The sequence below is a fragment of the Meles meles genome, chromosome 7 (genome assembly GCF_922984935.1).
Source record: "Meles meles chromosome 7, mMelMel3.1 paternal haplotype, whole genome shotgun sequence".
Taxonomy (NCBI): Eukaryota; Metazoa; Chordata; class Mammalia; order Carnivora; family Mustelidae; genus Meles; species Meles meles.
In genome coordinates, this window is record NC_060072.1 from 77,082,698 (window position 1) to 77,108,412 (window position 25,715).

General features: G+C 38.0%; 1 protein-coding gene across 1 annotated transcript in view; it reads right to left on the minus strand.

Annotated features, from left to right (window-relative positions):
- CPNE8 (copine 8) overlaps positions 1-25,715 on the minus strand; it is a 220,448-nt gene that overhangs the window by 192,305 nt on the left and 2,428 nt on the right. Inside the window, exon 2 of the mRNA XM_046013749.1 lies at positions 748-788. Within this exon, the coding sequence (XP_045869705.1) occupies positions 748-788 (41 nt within the window). The remainder of the gene's footprint in view (positions 1-747; positions 789-25,715) is intronic.

Below are 25,715 nucleotides of genomic sequence, written 5' to 3' on the forward strand. Positions count from 1 at the left end.
GCCCCACGTCGGGCTCTCTGCTCCGCAGGGAGCCTGCTTCTTCCTCTCTCTCTGCCTGCCTCTCTGCCTAGTTGTGATTTCTCTCTGTCAAATAAATAAAATATTTTTAAAAAAAAAAAGAAAAATTCTAACATCTCACAAAACCTCCCCCTAAATCACATCCGTCCTGTATTTGTAGAGATGGAGAGGTACAGGATATAAATTTCTAACTATTTCAAGATTTGGAAAAACTTGCTGATTTATACAGTAATGTTGCTGTTTTCTAATTTAAACTGTCTTTTTCATTTTACAAGTTATCTCCAATTTTTTAATATACATTATTAGGAATCAAAATTTCAGTTCATCCAAGATGATGTTACATGTTTCACTTGGTTAAGCATGACTTTACATACTTCTTTTATTTACAAAAAAGAAGGAAAAGTATTACTGTGGGACAAATCACTTAAAAATGGTCACCTTTCAAATACAATTTCTATCATACAGCCGTACCATGAGGTTTTAATTTCAAAGTGAATTGTCTTACATCTGCATTTTCATCTTATTCTCAAAGTGCTAAGCAACTCCTTCTCTTTAGCCAGACTACTGCCCAGGTAGATGAGAATGCAAGGATTGACACCATCCCCTGTCTTGCTTTCTGTGCTTTAAAACAATTATTTAAACAAGAACTGTAAGTTTCATACAATTTTTGCAAAATCAAGTAAAAAAAAATACACAGACTGCTTCAAAAAGCAAATAACAGATACTTACTTGGATCAGATTTAGAGAATGTGTCTCTGTCAAGAAGATTTCTGTTGAATGAAAGAAAATGTCAGATGAATATAAGGCCAAAATATTTATGTAAATACATAAATGTAAACAAATATATAAATTTTTACATATTATATATGTAACATATATGTACACATATATTATATCTGTGATATATGTCTGCATTATGTATTATGTGTTATATATGTATATTATGTATGGATGTACATGACTAAATGAAAATTTGCTAAATACGTGCTTGTACTTATTTTTTTGCAGTTTCTTGTAAAAAATTATTATTAATTTTATTTTTTCAGTGTTCCAAGAGTCATTGTTTATGCACCACACCCAGTGCTCCATGCAATACGTGCGCTCCTTAATACCCACCACCAGGCTCACCCATCCCCTCCATGCTCCCCCCCAAAACCCTCAGCTTGTGTATTCAAAGTTCAGGATGCAGGGGTGAGGGAGGCCTATTTGCTCAGCCTTGTATTGCAGCTGGTCAATGACAAGAGTCTCCACATTTGAAGATAAAAATCTGAGAGATGTAACTGTTCCAAGTTTCCTTCTATCCCTCCATTAATCAGTATACAGATGGTCAGAAATGCTTCCTAAATTGAATCATGAGTTGTGACTGATGCAAAATTGTTTGGGATTCAGAGCACGTGATCATACGAGAACACAAAATTAGAAGGCAACAGTGAAGCACCACCTGTTGACACTGTCACCTTGTCACAGCAGATCGGAGGAGCTTTATGTTGCTACTCTGGTCTGGGAATTTAAGATGAACATCCAGATCTCTACCAAAGAATTTTTCAGTGGAAGAAAAAAATTAAAAGGTGGACAAAGCCATTATTAGCATCTATTTATTCTTATTTACAGATATTTCTGTATCTAAACCAGAATGAAAATGGAAAATCAGAAACTGTGAAAGTCTGGATTCCTCTGGTATTGGGCTATCCTGCGTATCTTCAGTGGTAGTAATGCAGTCCCGTACTTTATGCTTGTAACAATAACCCTGAGTAATCAAAAAAAAATTAATTCAGTATGCCCTGATTAATAAGACAAATTAGAAAAATTCCCATCTAAAATAGATTATTTTCCTAAAAACAGTAATTTGAAGCTATACTCCTGTATGAAAAAATCTGGCTACCTAGAATGATGACTTGAATGTACCAAAAGTTATATTTGTCCTTTTTATTCATCCTTTCTTAATTGGTAATAACTGTAAGAACACATTACATTTTTATGCTTAATACTTATACTAAAAATCTCATGTTTAAACCGTCTTACTCTTCCACCCAGGACCACTACTTCTGTGCATTTATCTGTACTGTCCATGGTATCTGAAAAGGCCATCTTTTTTTTTTTTTTTAAAGATTTTATTTATTTATTTGACAGACAGAGACCACAAGTAGGCAGAGAAGCAGGCAGAGAGAGAGGGGGAAGCGGGCTCCTTGCTGAACAGAGAGCCCGATGCGGGGCTCAATCCCAGGACTCTGGGATCATGACCTGAGCCAAAGGCAGAGGCTTTAACCCACTGGGACACCCAGGCGCCCCTGAAAAGGCCATCTTAAATATCAATGTAATATCCTCTATTTCAGGTTCTCAAAAGTTACTGCTTCCATGGAATCACTGTACAATAAGAAAATAAAAATAAAGTCAACAGAACAGCACAGCACAGACCAAACAAAACAAAACAAAACAAAACAAAATGACATTATGTCTTGAAATCGTCCTAAAAAGAAGAGAAAATATCAGACATATTTATATTTGGAATTAAGTCAGCTTCAAAGACCACTAGACAGAAATCAAATTAAAATAATCCTTCTGTACCGTAAGCAGACATCGTGACTGCAGCAATGGTTAGCAAATAGTAAATTAAAACATTTCCACTTGAAAAATCACTGTGATACATATTTACAAAGGTGGTTCTCCACTTAAGTGGAAGTTCCTCAGCCCTTCCTGTATCTCCAGCCTTTTGCTCATTAGTGTCCTTAAAAAACATAATTCAGCTCTTTCTTTCAGAGTTCATGATAATGTAAGAGAGATGACAGTGCAAAAAAATATTGCAACGTGGTTGGGACTCAAGAACCATGTCATTCACATAGTTAAAAGAAAATAATGTGATTTCAGTGCCTTTTTATCTCTTAAAAAAACAAACAAACAAACAATAAAAACTACAACCTTTAGCCCCAAATATAAAATAATGGATACCTAGCAACTAAAAAATTAATATTTTTAACCCCAGTCTCTATAGGTCACATTGTTTTTTCTGACCATTATGATCCATAATATACATGGTAAGGTAAAAAATAAACAGAGAAACAAAAAAATCTTAGATCCTTTACATGATAAATAGAACTCCATAATCTCTTTAAAATTAGCCCCTTAAATTAGCAATTTAACTTTCCCAATGCTCTTTGACAATAAATTTCATCAATAAAATTCAAACATATACAATTTCAAAAGTTTGGAAAGCCAAGTATATTTAAATAGTGTGTGTGTGGGTGTGTGTGTATACTATAAAAGACCAGTGATTATCAAAATTCATCATAAAGTTTGGGTTGGTGTAGAAATAAAGGTTTTTACCTTTTCAAATCCTATTAAAAATAAAGCACATTCACATTAAGTAAAACAAGACAGGTCTTATTGTGAAGGCTGTTTTATAATCAAGAAACTAAGCTGAGGCTTGGAGACACTGAATGAAGGAGTAAGAACACGCACAGCCCAGTATCAGCCAGTGCAATCAGCCCTTCTGAATTTGACTTCTCTGTTCTTCACAAAATGCTGGAGATATACTCCAGCTGGAGAAATGCTCCAGACATAGTGTCCGGGGAAGTCCAGAAGAAACAACTTATTCACCTGTGAGTGTTGGAAATATGAAAGGCCCCCACATTATACCTACTGGTTAAGCCACTAGAGCATAAAATAAAATAAGTTTCTGTCCCAAGACCAATATGAAGAGCAATCCTGACTATAGAATGGAGACAAATAGAATAGAGACCAAGCGTAACTGTATTTATTCACAGAAAAATATCTTTGCTTCCTATATGAGGCACTGTAAAAAATAATAATAATAATAATACACACACACATGAACAAATACACACCACTAATTAGCTTTCATGTGGGAAACTGACACTTCTTTCCATAGAGGTGCCATTTCCTTGAGCCAGGATGCCTGTAATTTTATGCCTGCAAGTTTATAATGTGAGGGTGCACTTCAACACAGGGTTAAAAATCCTGAATATATTTTCCTATTCTGTAAATCCAGATGTAGCCAAAACAAGGAAGAGAGCAAAGTCCTGAAAAGAAATTATGGCAAAATAGAGTATATGAGTAAGAAAACTTCCATGAGAAGTAACTTAATCAAAATTATAATCTGTGAATTGCCCGAGTTGTTCTAGTAACCACTCATCCTCAAATTTCAATTAAAATTCCTGGACTTAAAAGAATACAACTGAAATAGCATCACTAAAGCTGAGGCACAATCAATTAAATGCTAACCTGATGAAGGAATACCAGGTTAACGGAAGAGGGGTATTTTGCAGGAAACCTGAAATAGGAGACTAGATAAAGCAAGAATTAGTAACACCTTTCCAGGACCAGCCAGGAGAAAGGCTTCCCTGACTTCCCCCTTAACCATTTAATCCTCATAGGTATTGATCCCTTGTAACACTTACAATAGACTGATGCATCAAGCTACCCTCCCCGATGACAATAGTCCTTTAGCTCATCCTTTAACCCCGCATGTTCTGATTTTATGCCCAAATTACCTTCTGATTTTAAGATAGTTCTCATACCATTATTAGCACAGAACTACACTGAATGGCCCACATAAATATTAGTTTTCTTGGTCATTATAGATTTAATTCCCATTGCAAGACCCATACTGAGCAGTCAGTTCGCCCTTAAAATGACCTCTCAGCTAAAGACTCGTCTTTCTCTAACTGGAAAAGAGCAATTCCCTTTAAACTTCAGTGTAATTCTGCAAGTATTTTTTAAGCAAATACTCTATGCCCAAGACCTATTTAAACACTACCGAAGACAGAATATATACCAAAGACATGCTCGCTTACTTGAAGAAGCCTGAATTGTACTAGGTAGAAAAAGTCACAAAAATAACTAAATAACAGGGGCGCCTGGGTGGCTCAAGCCAGTTAAGTGTCTAACTTGATTTCAGCCCAGGTCATGATCTCATGGTTGTGAGACCAAGCCTGGCGTTAGGCTCCACACTAGGCATGGAGTCTGCTTAAGATTCTCTCTCTCTCTCTCCCTCTCAAAAACAAAAACAAAAACACCTAAATAGCAATATTGGACTGTATATAAAACAGCTGTTATGGGGAGAAAGAACAGTAACCTAAAAACAGAGTCAGATTAATTAAGATACAATGTTTAGAAAGATCAGGTACAATAGTTAGCTCTTATCCAAACTATTTTTTAAAATATACTAGAGAAAAAAAAACCAATTTATAGGTAGTATATATAATTAAAACTTAACAAATGAATATTAAATAAGTAACTTATTTTTAAAAAGTTCAAGTGTTCTTCTCCATTATATTTATATACAATGAAGCTTTGTGAGTGGACTACTAAAGCTTCTCACTCTTCATGTCTACGGTGAGCATACAATAACATGACCTATTAAGGTAAAAGTGATCTGTTAAGTGAGTTAACCTAAGAGTTGTGAGCCTGCTGCTGTCTTTTCCGCTCATTAGATGAAATCATCAAATAAATATTCTTCTTCGAAAGTGTGGTAAATATTGAATTTTTTTTTAATTCTTTAAAAGGGAAACAAATACCATTATCCTCACACAAATGCAATTTGGAGAAGAAAGCCTATTTGATATGTATTATGAATTTTTTAATAATTTCACAGTAAAAACAATGTTATTATCTGTGACCTTTTAAAGTGCTAATTAAACAAAACAAACACGAGAGTTGTTTTAGGGAACAAATCTTCAAATTAAAGACAGGAGTGAGTTCTAAAAAGCACCTTTACCTGTGGCCAATGCCCAGTGGGAACAGTTTGATTTCATGTCTCATAAGAACAAAAAAAGGTTACAAACCGAGCCAAATAAGATACAGTCCCATTTCATTTTCCACAGGAGCAAAAACAGAGCCTACAGCGCTGAAGAATGCTTCACCATTTTACAGAGCCCAGCATAAACTGTCCACAAGTGGACAGAGAACCACAGCCCTGCACCATACAGTCTCCCCCTCAAAATTGTTCTATATGATTGAATTTAGTCAAACCCAGAATGATTCTGGGTTTGACTAAAATCTAAGAAACTATTGGGAGCCTTTTATTTACTGTTCTTCAGCACAGTCTGGGCATCGCTGACTTTCTGCGAAGGCTCTATGAAGCAGGGCTGAGGCAGGCGGGAACCCAGCTCAGAAGAAGGCTCAAGAAGCAGCCTCTGGACGAATGAATGGTTTTAGTATCCAGTCAGAAGCACCTCCTTTTTTCATTGTAGATATGGTGAGGTGTCTTATTATGAAAAAAAGAACAGAAGAGGTGGCATTTGGGGCCTTTGCCCTAATAAGTAATCCATTAACTGAAAAAACACAGAGTGACTCCTTTACTAGCATCATAAACATGCCCCATGTCACTATACCAGGGCTCTTCCTTTGGGCATTATATTGTCTTTTACACTAGAATGAGGAAGTTCTGGGGGGATATATGTATACATATTTTTTTAATGCACACACACACAAAATGGTTTTCAGAGGTTTATATATATCTATATATAAAGACAAGGAAATCAAACCTTTTTGAGCAACTGAAAGGAAATTTATCCCATCTTTGAAGTGATTTGAATGTAATATTTAATCATCTTTGACTCATGTATTCAATCTTTTTTATTATTATTATCATTCACTGAATAAATATTATCTCTGGGAATTTAGCACAGAAATTTAAGGGAAAAAAAAACATTTTACCTGAAACTGCAATTTCTATAACAAAGGGGAAACAGATTATGCATAGGCAGAAAGTAAAGCTTTCAGAAATGAAAAAATGAAGTATTTTGAAACTGAAGCTTACTGAAAAGTCGAAGTCAGCTAGAATCTAAGATACCAAGTAATTCTGAAGGATAGGGTCATTGGAAAGTACTTAACAAGATTATCTGGCTTTCAAGAAAATAAGAATAGACCTTCAGGTCTGAAGTTGTGCAAATAGACTACAAATTCAGCTCAATAGCTGCCTCTCGTAGCCTGAGCAACCAAGGAGAACTCTATCATACAGGAAACACATTACCCCACAAAAACTGGAAATAAATTTTAGGTTGTTCTTCAGTTTTGCCAAAACTGGCTGTTCAGAGTATTTATACAATAGCACTGAAGAGCTGGAAGTATCGGTGATAAAAAAAAAAATATATATATATATATATATATTAAAATCTTATTTATAGATTTTATTTATTTATTTGAAAAAGAGAGCACAAACAGGGTGGGGGTGGCAGGGAGAAGGAGAGGCACACTCCCCGCTCAGCAGGGAGCCTGCTTCAGGGGTCCATCCCAGGAACCCAGGATAGGACCCCAGCCACAGGCAGCCGCTCAACTGACCGAACCACCCAGGCGCCCCAGAAACACATTTTCAATCCTTGCACGGGTTGAACTCAGTTTAGATATTAAAAGATATTATAGGGGCAGATCATTAACAGTGAAAACCTTTATGGCTCTCTGAAGGCATTCAGTATGATTGATATTCTTGGAAATCACTTAAAAGAAAACCAAGGATTTTTCAGAACATGAATCGTCAGAGCTCTGGTTTGCCTGAGCCAAGGTAAGTAGAAGAACCCACCGGTTTGCTGTAATGTAAGGTTAACCCAGGGTAATAACAAGCTTTCAGAAAAAGGTACAAAACGCAATCCCTGCTTTAAGCTGGAAAGAGATAACATAACATTTAACAAAAACGGACAGGATAAAAAGACACTGAGAACAGGATATAGGGCTTCTTAAAAACCAAAAATTCATGTACAAAACTAATCTCATTATAGATTCCCCAACCTTGCAGCTCCATTCGGTATCTCAGTAAGTGACAACCACAGAAGGCAGAATAATGCCCCCTCCCAAACGTATCAGGAAAGTCCTCACCCCTAGGACTTAAATGTGACCTTATTAGGGGGAAAAAAAGTTCTGTGCAGATGTGATTAAATTATGGATCCTGAGATGAGGGCATTATCCTGGATAATGTGGGGGAGCCCCAAACCCAATCATATATATCCTTATAAGAAGCAGCCAGAGGCAGATTTGACACAGACTAGAGACAATGACATGAACAAAGCAGAGAGAAATGAGAAGAATCTGGCCTTGGAGACCGAAGGGATGCAGCCACAAGCCAAGGCATGCCGGCAGCCACCAGAAGTTGGAAAAGGCAAGCAACACATTCTCCATCACAGCCCCAGAGGGAGAGCAGCCTGGCCAGCAGCTCGGTTTCTGCTACTGACTTCACTCTTCTGGCCTCCAGAGCTGTGAGAGAGTAAACTTCTGTTGTTGCAAGCCAACAAGTTGGTGGTCATTTGTTACAACAGCTGTGGGATCCACACACAGCAACGTGGTCTAACCCACCTTTCTCTCTCTCTTCCAAGCCAGACTCCAGAATCATCCTGCCCAATCCCTCGTCTCCCTGTTCCTCTCTCCCTGTCACTTCCCTCCACCTTTGCTTCTGTGTCCAAGTCCCAACTACTTCCCAGACTTTGAGCTCTTAAGTGACCCTCCTGCTTCCTGGGTCCCAGTTCATTCAAGATGCCTCCAAGAGCAGTAGAGATACTGTAGAGATGTAGGAAAACCTAAGCAAATGGCCCCGTTGCATAAAACTCATGACCTAAAGAAATTCCAAACTCCTTAAGGGAGCACTAAATACCGGCGCATTCTGACCGTAGCTTTACCTCCAGCCGCGCCTCTATCCATCTTCCACATCATAGACTCTGCTCCAGGCATTTCAGACTTTTTTTTTTTTAATATTTTATTTATTTGACAGAGAGAAACCACAACTAGGCAGAGAGGCAGGCAGAGAGAGGGGAGGAAACAGGCTCCCTGCGGAGCAGAGAGCCCGATGCGGGGCTCGATCCCAGGACTCTGGGATCATGACCTGAGCTGAAGGCAGAGGCTTTAACCCCCTGAGCCACCCAGGCGCCTGACATTTCAGACTTTTTGCCTCACATTTCTGTACTCATGTTTTAACCACAGCATCCCCTTTCCCGAAATTTCCTCACCGACCTCCTTCCTGGTGGGGCATGTCAACTGCTCTCCCAGCCTCTTCCCACTGCCGTGCTCTGGGAAGGTAGCACTGATTACTCCCTCCTGTGGGCCCTATCATACCCAGCTTGAACCTGTATCACAAATTCTGCACCTGTTGTTTTTTTTTTTTAATATTTTATTTATTTATTTGACAGACAGAGATTTCAAGTAGGCAGAGAGGCAGGCAGAGAGAGAGAGGAGGAAGCAGGCTCCCTGCTGAGCAGAGAGCCTGATGCGGGGCTCGATCCCAGGACCCTGGGATCATGACCTGAGCTGAAGGCAGTGGCTTTAACCCACTGAGCCACTCAGGAGCCCCCACCTGTTGTTTTTTTAAGGAGCAAGGTGCCAGGCTCTATGCTGAGCATTTTAAATAAATCATTTCATTTAACCCTCAACACAATCCTTAAAAAAGTAGCAATTATTCTCAGGCTCCATACTGCAGAGGAGATAACAATATTCAGAGATGTTAAATGAAGTGTTGAAAGTCACAAGAACAGTAAGTGCTTACGGAACATTTCTGTAATTTTTTTATTGACTTACAATTTTGATTTTGATTTTTTATTTTTGTATTGGTTATACTGACTGTCTCTATTCCTGAGAACAAAATGAAATGTACGGCAACTACTGTTATCATGCATCACTTTAGAAGCTCTGGGGAATAAGAGACAAAGTGAAAATGAGACATAGTTTTGTAAATTATTATTACGTGCAGATTTAATTTGGTACCTAGGGGAAAAAACAAGAGAATTAATTAATAAAATCTTTCAAAATTAATAAGATAATTCAGTAAAGCAATTGGGGGCATGATGAATACATAAAAGTCAATAATTGTCCCAGGTATCAACTGTTAATAATTCTCCTATCCCTTGTGGACTTTTTGGTAGTTACCTGTTGCCTTCAGCTACTGAAGTAACAGGCAGGCTTTACAGCGCTTACAGTATACTACAACCGTGCTACCAAGTCTCAGACCAAATTCTGCCCCCAAAACACTTGTTACTAAGTGGGACTCAAAGCAATCACACAATATGCTTTACACGTTTACAAGTTCTGGCTCTCTGCCACTTTCAGACATTCTAAACAGCACCCTAAGGCATATGTGATAATATCCTGGTAGCAAGATTCATCTACCCTTCTGGTCAAATCAGTCTAGAGAATCCTCTAGGCATTCTGAGCCTGTGACCAAGGAATTGTTAGGCCTAGAGCACCACTACAAATGGCAGAATCACAGGATTGACCAGGTATGTAATATACATATCTTTCTTTTATAACAGCTTTACTCAGATGTAATTCCCGTACTGAAAGTGTCACCATTCAAAGTGTACTATTCAGTGGTTTATAGTATAGTTCACGGAGTTGTGCAATCATCATTACTATCTAATGTCAAAACACTGACACCACCCACACCCACACCCCTCAAAAAACCTCTACCCATTAGTAGTCAGTCCCTATTCCACCTTCCACAGCCTCTGGTAACCACTAATCCACTTTCTGTCTCCAAGTGTTTGGTAATTCTGGACATTTCATATAAATGGAATCATAGAATACACGGTCTTCTGTAACTAGTGTATTTCACTCAGCCTAATGTTTCTAAGGCTCATCCATGCTGTAGCAAGTGTCAGTGATTTATTCCTTTTTAACGTCAAACTATATTCCATTGTACAGATATACTACATGGGCTCATTAGATAATACACATTTGGGCTGTTTCCACTTTTGGCTATTAACAATAATGCTGCCATGAACACTTGCATTTGAGTTTTTGTGTGGACACATGATTTCATTTCTCATAACTACATACTGAGGAGTGGAATTTCTAGCTTATAGGGTAACTCTATTTTTAACATTTGGAGAACTGCCAAGCTCTTTTTCGAAGTGGCCGTACCACTTTACATTCCCACCAGCAACGAATGGAGGTTCCAGTTTCTCCATATCCTCTCCAGTGCTTATTATTGTCTGTCATTTTTATTATAATCATCTAGCATAAAGTGGTCAGTCTACAAATCTGATCACTATACACTTCTCCAGTTTAAAAAAAAAAAAAAAAGCCATTTCTGTCATCCATAGTAATTACAAAATCCTCTGGTGTTGACCAGATAAAGATAGTATGACAGTCCAGAGTAGACATTTCTGGAGTGTGGACTTCTGATTAATTTCACATGCTAATGGATCCCATCTAAATATGCACTTCTGACTAAGATATTTTAGATTTAACTCTACAGTTAACACACACTATGGTACTGTCTCTGCTGAAATATTTTAAAGTAAATCATGGAAAATAAAACATCAGCCAGAATCAATTAGAAAAGACGGGGAAAAAAATGTAACACACTATTTTTTAAATCTTGGCATGCAGAATACTTTCTAAGTTTTACACAAAGCTCAGAGAAAGGATTAACTTATTTGATAATGAATGCATTTTAAACTTCCATACAGAGATGATCCAGTAATTAAAATACATTTGTTACATATATATTGGATAAAATGTTAAAGCTATAAATATGCAAAGCATTCTCTAAATAATGGGCTAAAGAAGGGAATAGGCATTTACTCACTGAACGTATTAAATGAAATTCATACTCAATAGTAATGAGTGACATGCAAATAAAATAAATAAGATATTGTTCTGTGATACAGATAAATATTCGTTGCATGAATTATGGCTCATTTAGTTCTAAGTGACACAAAAGAGGGAAATGCATGATGAAAATATGGCGATGTTTTATCGAACCCAGAGTTAGGAATGTAACAGACCCTTTGGAAAGAACTAAAGCAAGAACAGAACAACAAAGCCCTGACAAATCAACAGAGTCCAGCACCATTAGGCAAGGTACAGGACTCCAGGGTCAAACAGGCAGCAAGACCACATGCCAGGTCCTGCAGTGAAAAGCACACTGCAACTTCCCAGTGGTCCCTTAACAACAGAATTATAACAATAGCAGAGAAGACTCTGTGCAGGTGGCAGAGAAGGAAAAGGGGGTCAACTGGGATGGCAGCTGAGGTCATTCACTTAGAAATGCATGCTCTGAGTTCCTGCTCTTTAGGCACAGGGCGCCATGCTTGTAGGAAGGAAGTCAGGTTCAAGTATTTATATCCAGAAGGGAAAATCCAAGAACAAACTGGACCACTATCTTGTCGAAGTCATCATAACATGGATATTAACGGATATATGCCTTAAATATGCCTTTTTTATTTAAGATTTTATTTATTTATTTCACAGAGAGAGAGATCACAAGTAAGCAGAGAGGCAGGCAGAGAGAGAAGGGGAAGCAGGCTCCTTGCTAAGCAGAGAGCCTGATGCCGGGCTCTATCCCAAGACCCTGAGATCATGACCTGAGCCAAACGCAGAGGCTTAACCCACTGAGCCATCCAGGCGCCCCTTAAATACATCGTAATAAAGGCACAAAGAAATATGCTCTGGCTGATATGCTTTATCATGGAGTAGAATCTGGAGTGATTTGTGCATTCTCCTTTGTTCTTTCCAATGCTGTTTGGTTTTGCGTGTGTGTGTATGTGTGTGTGTGTGTGTGTGCACGTGTGCACCTATGTGTAAGTGTGTTTTTACATGAGCATGTAGCACTTTTCTAAAACTTAAGGTTTTTTTGTTTTGTTTTGTTTTTTTTAGAGAGTCTTTGCTATTTTCATGAGGTAATCCACTGTTTTCCAACTATTCCTACTGAATGCCAGTATAAAAATAAGAGTTCCTTGGGGTGCCTGGGTGGCTCGGTCGGTTAAGCGTCTGCCTTCTGCTCAAGCCATGATTTCAGGATTCTGGGATGGAGCCCCACATCCAGCTCCCTGCTCAGGGCAAGTCTGTTTCTCCTTCTCCCTCTGCCTGCTGTTCCCCCTGCTTGTGCTCTCTCTGACAATTAAATAAATAAAATTTTAAAAAAGGGGGGGCCACCTGGATGGCTCAGTGGGTTAAAGCCTCTGCCTTCAGTTCAGGTCATGATCCCAGGGTCCTGGGATCCAGCCCCGCATCTGGCAGTCTGCTCAGCGGGGAGCCTGCTTCCCTTCCTCTCTCTCTCTGCCTGTCTGTCTGCCTACTTGTGATCTCTGTCTGTCAAATAAATAAATAAAATCTTTAAAAAAAAAGGGGGGGGGTCCTTGCTAAGTGATAAGAACTTTCTATATACTTTAATGATTTTATGCCATACAATCTTCACAGCAGCTATACGAAAAAGAACTTCTCTCCTCATTTATAAACCAAAGCAGAGAGAGATTAATTTATCTAAACTTAGTTGACAATATATGGAGCTGCAGTTTAAATCCAGATATTTCAGTCTCTAAACTTGTGCTCTGCTCTTTATTACACCATTTCCCTTACTACTTTACAACACTTGAGACTATGTATCATCATTTTCCTCAATTCCTCCTCCCGCCTGCTCTAAAAGCAACAGCTGCTTTCAGCTAACTTGCTAACAGCTAGATGGGAAATGACCTTGCACAGATTTTAAATAATTTTCAGGGTTTATTACTTCTCCCAGAGTCATTGCATGAAGCATGTTTGCAGGTGACAATCACTTGTTCAAACACCAAAAGCTAGTGACCGTGAGAGGTCCACAAATCACCACCAAGTAGAAAGCTGAAGGCTAACCTACTCTGTCAACATCAGCTCAGAGGTAGCTGCCTTCCACACCACTTCAAAAATATATTGGTCACATGACTAGGTTTTCTCACTCTTTGTGTCCTTGTCTATCAGTTGTTGAGCAACATATTGCTTCTATGTGGGTAAAAAGTAATGTGTCTTCAGACTCAACATTGCAAAAAAAAAAAAAAAAAATCTTGCAAGGTTACCTTGAGTCAGTTCTCTTTAAGACTTGAGCAACCAATGCATAGACTATGCCAGTGAGAAAAAATAACATGCTTATGAAGGTAAGGTTAGGCTGGCTGGGTTTTGTTTTGACTGGTCCTCCAGATATTAAGGAACATCTTCTGTAATTTCTTTGGATCACTGATCATAGAACAATCGAAAGGTCCTTAAGAACAATCTGAAAATCAACAACAGAGTTTAAGGAGAAGGAATTAATCTGGAAAGGAAATTTGTTTGTAAACATTAATGACCAGGGGAGACAGGGAGACTGAGAATAATTTTCTAATATGCATCTGTTATCCCTGTCACAAATGATTAGACCAGGAATTTGCCCCTGACTCAAAAACTCTCATCTAGGGCCCAGAAAATAAATAAATAAACAAATAAACCTCATTAGCAACTATGAAGCCATGCTGCTTACAGTATTTTATAAATCCTAGAAAATAATGAAATGAAACAGGTATAGGCAATTGTTCACCCATGTCTCCTTGTACCTGCCTTTGTACAACTGATTTTTTCCTCAAATCAATTGATGTAACATTGTCCCCTGTACCTATGCCTTCCAGTCATAGTTCCCATTCATCTGGGATGCTCTACTTTCCTCTCTTCAACTATACATTGAGTAAATAATTATCAAATACTATCCAAATGCAAAACATTGGTCTAGATACTAAATAGATACAAAGGTAAGAGGGGTGCCTGGGTGGCTCAGTCAGTTAAGCATCTGACTTCAGTTCAGGTCATGATCCCAGGGTCCTAGGATTAAGCCCCACATGGGGCTCCCTGCTCAGCAGGAAGCCTGCTTCTCCCTCTCCCTCTGCCTACTGTTCCCCTTCTTTGTGCTCTTTCTCTGTCAAATAAAAAAATAAAATCCTAAAAATAAAAAAAAGGCGAGTAAGACTCAATTCCTGTCCTACAGGAATTTATAATTTAATAGTTGTCTGATACTCTTTCAAATGTTTATTCAACAAGGACCAAGTTATTGAGTGACAGGTGATAGATAAAGGATTTGGTGTTGGAGACTAATATGAACACATGGGTTCCTGACCCTAGGTCTTGGATATTCTAATAAGGGGACAAATTTGTAAACAAATATATGCAGCAGAATGTGGAATGTGTGTAATAAATTCATTACAGATGACAGAAAGGGAGGGACAATCAGTTCTATCCGAAAGATCAGGGAAAGTAGAGTCGAAAGATGGAGTCTATCGAGTGAGATAACAAACTGAGGCAAAACTATCCCCACGAGAACGGAGGCTTCCCGGTCATAGTTCTCTCAGGAAATGCAGGTGGGTTGAAATGACTTAAGAGTTTAGGAGACAGTTTTTAGAAGCCAGTGGGGAGGAAGAGGGTGGCGGTACATGGAGGAAGAGAGATGAGGCTGAAAAGCTAGGTCAGGGTTTGTAAAGTTCTCATGAACTTAATACATAGGCAATTAAAGGTTTTTAAACAAGAGTGTGAAAGTATGATGGTATTTGCTTTCTGAACAGGCCTCTAGCAGGTCAATGTGCAGGATTAATGGCAGGAAGGAGGAGGGTGGCGGTAGCTAGATGTGAGGTGGGGAGAGGCAAGGAATGTCTGCTGTGGCATGCACAGGAGTCAGACAGGCCTGGACCCAGTCAGAAGCAGAGAAGTCAGCCCTATTAAAGAGGCAAGATCAAGGCTTGAGGCTCAACTAGCAGAAATTCTACAGGGCATGGGGGGATAGAGAAAATGATGGGGAGGACTTATTCCCTTGAGGGAAGCAAACTGGAATTCTCAGGAGTCCCCGTACATCCTTTGAAAAATCTCTGAAGCAATTTTTTTTCTTTATTTTCAGCGTAACAGTGTTCATTGTTTTTGCACCACACCCAGTGCTCCATGCAGTACGTGCCCTCCCTATTACCCACCATCTGGTTCCTCAACCTCCCACCCAGCCCCCCGCCCCTTCAAAACCCTCTGGTTGTTTTTTCAGAGTTCATAGTCTCTCATGGTTCATCTCCCCTTCCAGTTTCCCTCAACTCCCTCTCCTCTCCATCTCCCCATGTCCACTGTGTTCTTTGTTATGCTCCGCAATTCTGATGATGATAAACCCTTGTTGAGAATAGCTGGTGGAAATCATGCTCCCAAAATGAAAGTGATACAACCACCCAATAATTTCATTTTTTTAAACCACAGCTTTTTATGCATGTGCTAGAAACGTTCCTCAGTCGTCATCATATCACCTTGTATTAAACGAATTCATCCATGTACCGCCCGCCCTCACTGAAACAAAGTAGCTTTAATTTTTTTTTTCTTCCTAGTAAGAACGACTATTAAAGTCAGTGTCTCCGAAAAGATTCAATGTAATCAGGTGGGATATAACATTTTAGGCAAAATACAATCAACTGAACACTGAGATACTCCAACTGTATCACAAGCACTTCGGAAATTCTTTAGCCCATCCAACAAAACTAACCAGACAAGAGCAAGGAGCAACATGACTTACAGATAGTAACTTAAGTAAATATGCTCATTTTTTACTTGTGCACATAAAAATAAGTTCTGTACGGGTTTTCTCCCCCTTTTCTATAGAAAGTATTATTTCCTCTTCCATCTTCCCATGAACACTTTTTTTAGCTGAATTTAGACTTTTCTAAAATTCTGTTTATGACACAAAATTAAAATTGGCCGAAAAAAAACACAGGGTCTGGCAGAAAGTACAGTAGCAGGTAAGAAACCTATTGCTTCTTGAAGAGGCCAAGCCACCAAACAGTTCTTCTTACCCTTGATTCTACCCAAGTGAAACCATCGTGTGCTGCTGTACTTTATCAGTTCACCACATAACTTACTAGAAACATCTCTCTCCAAGACAAAAATCTTCCCTGGGTCACAGATATGCTCATTTGCTTATTTAGATATGTTATATAGGCTCTCCTCATACATACAAATTCTATTATTTCTCTATTTTGCATATTTTCTACCCCATATTAAATAAGCAAGTCAGCGGCTACCATTTAAAAGTAGGAAGTGTCTACTTCTAAAACTAGTTTAGTTATTTGGAGGCAAAGTCAGTTCATTTAAAATTTTTATTTGTCTCTCATTTGTTCACAAATAAAACTTTATGGGATATTTTATATACACTAAGTAATACTGAGCAACTATATGCCTTTATTAAATTGTGCTGGTAAAATGAGTCACTTTAATGTTCTTACTATATATAGAAACCAATATTTTTTTAAAAATATAGACATAAACAAATGCATGTGTGTCCAGATTCATTCTTCCAATCTGTCCATAAGGCAGCAAATATCTATTAACAATGTTCTAATGTGCAGAGCAAACAGGTTTTTGAAAATCAAAAATAAGGCAAATATGCACTCAAAGTTGGTAAAGGAGACAAACATGCAAAAAACCTAAATAATTATATCAAAATGAAAGTACAAGAAATGCAGTGTAGGAACTCAAAGGAAGAAATGATTAATTCCAGTTCAGGTATCTAGTAAAACATTATGGGGTTGCTACAAGTGAGGTATACAGGCATACCAAACTTCATTTGGATTTGCTTTACTGTGATTCACAAATACTGTACTTTTTTTTACAAACTTAAGGTTGTGGCAACCCCATGTTGAGCAAGTCGATCGGTGCTATTTCCCCAGCATCATTTTCACACTTTGTGTCCACGTCACATTTTGGTAATTCTCATAATATTTCAAGCATTTTCATTGTTAGTATATTATATTTGTTAGAGTGATCAGTGAACTTTGATGTTACACAAGGGATCTGGAGACTGGCAAGTATTCCACTTCGGCTAGAGTCCGTATCTGAGATGTGACTGGCAGGGGATGGATACCTGTCCAGGATGAGGGCAGACGCTCAACACCATGTTAAAGCTGCTTGGATTCTCTTTTGTGAGAAAAGGAGAAAGACTGAAAGTTTCTACAAAAGGAAAATCACACAATTCAACCTTTATTTAGGAAGCTAACTGCACAACATCTGAAGAATAGACCAAAAATGTGAATTCTAGAGTCACAGAGAATAGTTCAGAGGATATTTTAATATTCTGGGGGAAAATACAGTTTCCTGAACAAGAAGGTTGGCAGCAGGAATGGAAAAGGAAGCAACAAATACTTTAGAGAGCCGAGCCAAATAGAAAGTCACAGTGATTGATCAGACACTGGAAAGTAGGTTAAAGATTATAACAATAGGTAACTAATAGTATACATGTCACTTGGTATCAGTTGACTTTTATTTCAAACGTCAAATACAGCATGCTTTCCCACAAAACTGAGATTTTCCTTAAGAATCTTTCCAGGTGCTACTTCAGGCAGGCAGCACTTAGTAACAACTGATCAGTAAACAAAAAATTGAACCCACTTGCCATCTCTATTAGAAGCTCTGAGTTTGCCAAGATATAAATGGGGGGGGGGTGACATATTACAAAAGTGAATTGAAAGAAAGGCATGGATATTTTTAATATCTAACATTATTCATTTGCAAGATAAAGAAAGCCAGCTATAGATCTCTGCTGAGAGGAGAAACTAGAACAGCAATAGTAGAGCTTGGCATCCCTTTGGAAGAATATTAAGTGAAATGAGGACTACGAAGTAGGAAGTGGTTGGCATTAGAAATAGTCTACCTTAATCCCTTTGAAAACTCAGACACTAGCATTAGGGTCTAAGTTTCAAATGGGGACTGACAATCCTAAGATTCCCTTAAATCTAAGCATGTTTACACTGAATTTCAAGGTCCTACTTCCAGTGTCATTGAATTAACAAGCTCTGAGTGACATCCCAGGTCATTTAGACCAGGGACTCAACCTTTCATAGAAGGTGATGTCCAGAGAACTGGTAAAGTTGTCAAAGTCACAGAACCAGTGTCAGGAACAGAATGAAAACTTGGGAATTTCCACTATACTTGACTGGCACATTCCACAAGAAAGAAAGAAGTCACATGAATGACATTCCAATGACAAATGACCTAAGCAAAGCAAAGAAATGACAACCATTTAACTTAAATTGTGAGACAAATCTTGAGATGAAAATCAATCATCTTTTTGCTAGTATATTTCAAACTTCTCTCCAAAAACAATTTTAAATTCACTAATTTAAATTACCAATTAAGAGAAACATTCACTATCAGCTTAATATTAATTATGCCTCCTTTTCCCAATGCCTACAAAGAGGCTTTAGATGAAACCTCTAACATAAAAATCAATGGCAATCAACTTTCTAGTATTTCGGCTTCCACAATTAATTTGAAAGTTGAGATATCCAAATAAATCAGACAATGAGCCATGTCCAAAACTTGCTCACTCTCTCTCTCTTATTCTTTGCTTTCTAACTGAGAAACATGAAAACCTACTGAAGACATTAAAGAATGATTGAGGTTTCAATTACCTAGAAAACCACAAATAATGTGATATTCCCTTTACAGGAGTACATTTAGATTAAAAAAAAAAAAAGATTTGTAAGAATATCCACATCATTACACACATTGAAAGGACACAATAATAAGGATCTGCGAGCAATCAGAAACAAATTTCTTGAAATGATTCTAAAACCACTATTATACTAACTAAGGCTGAGAAATGCATTGGTTTCAACCAGGTACGACCACTATAATCATTGCACTCTCTGACATTTGAGATTATTCCTCATAAAATTGTGTCACTTGCGATACGTATACATAAATATATGTATGAAAAGACGAAGAACAGCTAATTAGCAAAGTAGCAAATACTGACTTTTACGAAGTCACATCACAGTTCATTAGTCAGAGTACTGTGCTGACATTTTCAATATCTAAATAACTATTTTGTTTATATGGAATTCTGAAGAGCATATTTGCCATGAAAGGAGACCCTAGAATTTATTATTGAAAAGCTAGCAAGTTAAGTGGTGACTTCCTCATTGTTAAGAAAGCAGAGGACTGACATGACAAAGCTTGCAGTCAGTTCCCAGCCCCAGTGGCAAGTATGAATGTCACATCGTCAATTCAATTAATGTCCCTCTACTTTTCATTTAGCTGGTTCATCACCTTTGTCCAGCATTTAGCTTTCATCTCACCCTGCCTGCTGATTTCTAGTTAAACAGTCCACTCATTACTTAATCTCCCACAGCTTCATTAGGTAACTCAGCAGCAGAAAAGAGGTAAGAATCAATACTTGGAAATTAAGTATCAAATGGTTAAGGTTTATGTCACTCATCTGAACTGTTCTACCCAAGCTCTCACCAACAGGGGACAGAAAAGGCACGGAATTCTGTATCCTCTTTGTGATGATATATGTGTTATAATTGTGTGTCTCAGCTTTGTCATTTCTCTTCAGTCACTGACACATCAATATCGATAGAAAAGAATCCTACCTACCCTTAAAGCCTAAAAAATACAACTTACGGAAGAATGCCAGATACCTAAGAATTAGACATATACACATTGGGAACTCAAGCTTGCCACCTCCTAGGTGTGTGACTTAGGCCAAATTACTTACGTTCTCTCTGAACCCTATCTCCTCGTCAGTAAAATAGGACATAAACCACCTGTTTCGCAGAATTGTTACGAAGACCGAGTGAATTAGAATATGTTAAATGCTTTCCACAGTCTCACGCAGATTTAGATTTTGACTTTAAATAAAATATATAGCAAATGTCGAGAGTCTTCTTGTTTCCTGATGTCATTAGTGCAGCTTATAACTGCATACTTTTAAGGAAGAGAAGTACTTATTTCCCAGGGACTATCACTGATATTTTGTTTCTTCAGAGTTTCACAAAGTTAACTGATAATTCCATCAATGTTTGGAGTATTATTCTTTGTAGAATAAACTTGACAAAATGTCTCATAACTTGAACAAGAATACCCGAGAGCCAATGTCCCTGGCTGAAGAGGCATTAACATGGATGGTTGTCATATGTTGGAAACATTTAAGGTATTACATGTCAGGCTGTGAACAATGGCCCTTGGGGCAAGGCACCTTTTAAATACATCTCACTTTACTATTGATGATAAAAGCTTCATCCTCCTTCAGACTGTGTTGTCATCTACTCGGATATGTTTTATCTCGTGTCCAACACAAAAGAACTGTCTAAGTGTCAGTCTACTGATTTTATTGGTAGGATACAAGAACGTGCTAGAATGTGCTTTCATTCTAAAACTTTGTTGTTAGACACTACTTCCTATCTGTCGAATCCCACTGGGTCCACACATCTAATTGCGTGTGTTGGTGTAGGGAAGCCATGGAGTAGAATCCGCAGAAATGCCCTATGCATTTCCAAATGCACACTCTTCTGACCACTTTTCCTCTGTATATCTTCTACATTTAGGTGTATGAGATGGGCTATCATTATCATCTTGAACATGAAGCTTTATGTCACCTTGCATTGCATGTTTCTATGACTCCCCTAATTGAATATAAATTTGTCCAAAATACAGGTACCCTGTCATCTATGTTGCTTATATCCCACCTAGTAATATAGTCATAAGACAATGAGATGAGACTAACAGCTCTTAAGTGCTTTTCTTGTGACAGGCACAATCCTGGGCACTTTACAGATTTATTTCATTTAACTCTCCAATAATACTGTAAATTTGGTTTTTAAATCATTTCTGTATTACTGATTAGGAAATGAGATTCCAAACATTGAAATAAGTTACCCAAAATAACATTCCAAAATGGATAAAAATGGGATTTAAAGACATCTGTCTGACTCCTAATTCCATTTTCTTGCTGCTACACTCTGCTGCCCCAAAGTCTCATTAATCTTTCAATGCAACTTTCTCATGAGAATAGAAGTATTTAGAAAGGTGCAGCCAGTAGTTTAGACTTAAGTCTACTTATTTAAAGAGGAATAGGGGGGAAACAACCAAAATAAGCTATTAAAATCCCCTTGAGAAGACAGCTTATTAATAACTTCAGCTCTAGAAAACTATCCCAGGGAAAAAAATAATCATAGCTGTTGTCAAGTGTTCGTGAATAAGAATGCTCATTAGCATTATTCTGAATAGTAACTTTCTGAAATAAATTTTGGAACATAAGAGATAAGTTAAATAAATACAGTAAGCCCATAAAATAGACTACTTCACAGACATGGAGGGTTATTTTTCTCAAAACCTAATGAAAATAACATATACATGATACTAAACAAACAGAAGTACAGAACATAAATTGTATAGAATATAGTACGATCCCCTTATATAATGTATATTATATATATATATATATAATGTATATTAATTTTTCAGCTAACATCATTTGAAACCTATTTATACACTAATTTCAAACTTCTTGTGTTTTTAAAGAAGGGTAGAGTATGTCTAAGAGATAAGCCAAAGGGGACTGTGGTGGAAACCCCCATTGCGGTGTTTGAACTCTTTCCTTCTTTCACCAGAGATAATAAGAACAGCGAACGCATCTGCTTCAAACTGGGCCAATCCCCGCTGGACCAAGCAGATTCTCTCTCTTGCAATACCCATTTGCTTTCCCAGGTGGTCTGGAACTGTAACTGCAACATGCAAACTTGCAAAGTGTATGCCACCAGTGGACAGAGAAACAGAAAACAAGTGTCCAAAGTGAGACAGAATAAGGAAATGGAAAGAAACATGTGAAAAGCAGAAGAAAGGAAAAAGCGTACAGAGCTTCGATTACCTTCCTGTTTCATTCACAATACACTTGCAAGCTGTCACAACCTTCCATGGATTATGAAACCAGACACCCTCACTTATTCCAAGTAGAGAGGCAACCACAACAGTGCCGACCTTGACACTGTTATTTCTAATAGTGACAGTCCAACAGCAGCAAACTTTTTTTTCCTTTGTATAATCTTACAAAAGGCTTTTAAAAACAGTGATGTGTATATAAGCAACATGTTTAACAGTGAGCTCTCCAAAAAAAAAAAAACACTGAATGCAGAGATGTGTGTGTGTGCATGTGTATATTTACATAATTTGTTAAAAATTTTACTAATATAAAATATGTGTAGCTGAGCACACAACTTTAAGACAATAAGAGTATAGATGGTATTTTCACTGTAAATTCCAGAGGGCCAATTGATTCCCACAGAACATCTTAAGTGCAGACAACAACAAAACAAGCCCTGATTTGCAGTATTTACCAGTTTCCATGGTGTAAATATTCCCACCACAGCCAACTTCGACCTACCAATGTGACGTCACTGAACAGGGATGGAAGAGAGGAGCAGCAGCACCTGAGGCATAATATTGTCACCTGGCCGATTAAAAGATAGAGCACGAGTGACAGTAAAGAGTATAGATAGTAGTAAAATGTAGTAAAATCATTAGGAAATGATAGCTTTTGAGTATGTCTTAACTTTGTTTTAAAGTATAATGTATTTCATTTAAGTTTATATGATTTTAATGTTTAATAATTGCTTTATTTAACAAGTGGTGCACAGATTCAGGTCTCAATCCCATTCAGACCAGCTCCAGCACACATCCCTGAAAAGTATCTCCAAATATCTGAGGACAGGTACTATTAATCCAGACTAAGTGACTACAGTCAGTCATTTCCTCATCAAACATTTTAATGTGCACTATCAGCACATGTGAAAAGTCCAGATTCCTGGGCCCCGGTCCGAGAGATTTTGAGAGTACATCCAGCGCCGGAACCCAGAAGTCTGTATTTTAACAGGCAAGCAACCATGGCTGTGCCAGGCCATTACCATTACCAAACGTCAGCAACCAGAATTTGTTCACTACATATTCTGTGCCCAGCTCAGAACCCATGGACATGAAAGAAACAAAACTTGTCTTCAAGGTGAATACAGAAACCAAGAATCATAACGTAACTATAATACTGATACCTACCAGCTGCTTTGGGAAAATAAAATCCACTTTGGGAGAGGAGTCCTGAGAGAAATGTTGTTTGACCTGCTTCTTAAAGGAGGAGCACCAGCTAATTAAAACGACAAGGGGGCAGGGAGGAAGGGGTGTTCCGGGCAGAGAGGTGGGGGGCAGGTGCATAGCCACACAGGTGAAGAGGACTCAGCCCACTAGACCAGCACATTCTTTGGGGCTGTAAGACTGATTTTGCAGCCACATTCATCTGTCATCAGCTTTAGCGCATAGTAAGCACATATTAGACTATGTTAAATCATGGTGTTCATCTGAGGAGTGGTGGTAGATTAGGCAGAAAAGTCATGGCCAGGTCGGGTGGGACTTTACAGAATGCCTAGCACAAAGTGGGTGCTCCTATTCTGTATTCCTCCTTCGACATGAGTGTTTAAAATTGGTTTTATCACCATTAGATTATCGCTGCGAAGGAAGTTACAAGTGGTGGCTAACTTAGAAAGTCTAGAACACAGAACACTCTCACAGTTTTTTAATGGACAAGCTACCTTCTCAATCAGAGAAAATGACCAACATTATGTGTTAGAAATAGTTCACCAGTGTTGTATGAAAGGAGAGAAGGTTAGAAATAGTTCACCAAACCTAAGTTCCAGGGAAATGAGTGATTACTACATATTATTTTTCTCCTTGGTTTTGCCTCATCCTAATTAAACTGTTTTCCAAATCCAATGTGAATGTTATAGATGTTATTTTATGTTTCTAAGGTTGTATCATTTCGGCTATTGGCACTTTAATTAGGTAACCCAATTAACTTTAAAAATCTATGAAGTAACATAATGAAGAAAAAAGACTACAAGAACTACACGATGGGTTGAAGGGAAGTCGTAAAGTAGGAGCATGTCTCTACCTAAACAGCTAGAAGAGTGGACTTGTCACCCTCATACACCAAGTCTGTGGCCTCCTCCATGTCATACCGTCCCTTCTCTAATGCAAACCATGCACATTCATCTCACCTCCCCTCAAGCCCCATCTCCTCCTTGTAGAACATTCCAAGCACTCCACTGCACAGTGATCTCGTCCCTCTCCGTGCATGACCTCATCTTTGGATTTAGTCCTATGTGTTCACGTATTACGGAATACTCATCTCCCAACCAGGCTTTACATTTTCAGAGAACTTCCCTTGCATGTGTCATGGAACAGGGCATAATGCTAAACATACAAAAGACATTAAACACTTGAGTAAATAGACAAAATGATGTCCATGAATTATATTTAGCTTCAAGTTTCAATTGTTGATTTCTTCACTTCCCCCAAAATGAAGATGAAAATGTCATAAAGATTTTTAAAGGTCTCAGAATGGGGACAAAGAAAGGAGGTTATCAAAAGGGATTCTAATACCGGGTGCTTTTTTAAGCAGCAGCGAATCATCAGACGTCTCTAACACAGAAAGGCAAGGGAATTCCTGGCTTTGCTTGCCCACAGTAAGACTGAGGGGTCTACAACTGAGCCTTGTTGCTAAGTGAAATTCCCCCCTCAAAACATCCTAGAATATAAGCTCTTATACTCATCAAAGAAGAAAGAGAGAACAGGTATCCCAAGGCTGCCTCTATCCCTGTATTCTTTACCAATTTACTAAAGTACAAAAGAAAAGGACTATTTACAGAATTCCAAACTGAAGCATATATAATACATTTATTCAGTAAATACTATTTCCAATATCATAACAGCTAACATTTTTTAATACTTTTGTGTCCTACTGTGTATAAGCACTTTCCAGACATCATCTTATCAAACTCTGATGTCATTCTAATATGAGATAAACACCATAATTTTCCTCATTTTAGAGATGAGGAAGCTCAGCTTAAGTACTAACTCCAAGGTAACAACATGGTTAAGTCACAGAGCCAGAATCTGTAACCAGGTCTCTTATCCCGAAGCCGAAAGGATACATTCTGTTTACAAGATTCAATTCCCAACAATGTAAGTACTCTAAGTACTTGGGTTCTATTTCAGGACTTTTTTTTTTTTTTAATGTGAAAACTTAAAAACTAAAAAAGCAGGACACCAAATCACTGGTATGAAGAAAAGGGTAAAGAAGGGGATGTCCGGGGTCTGTGGTACCAAGTTTAAACAAACTGGCTTAAAGCCAATTA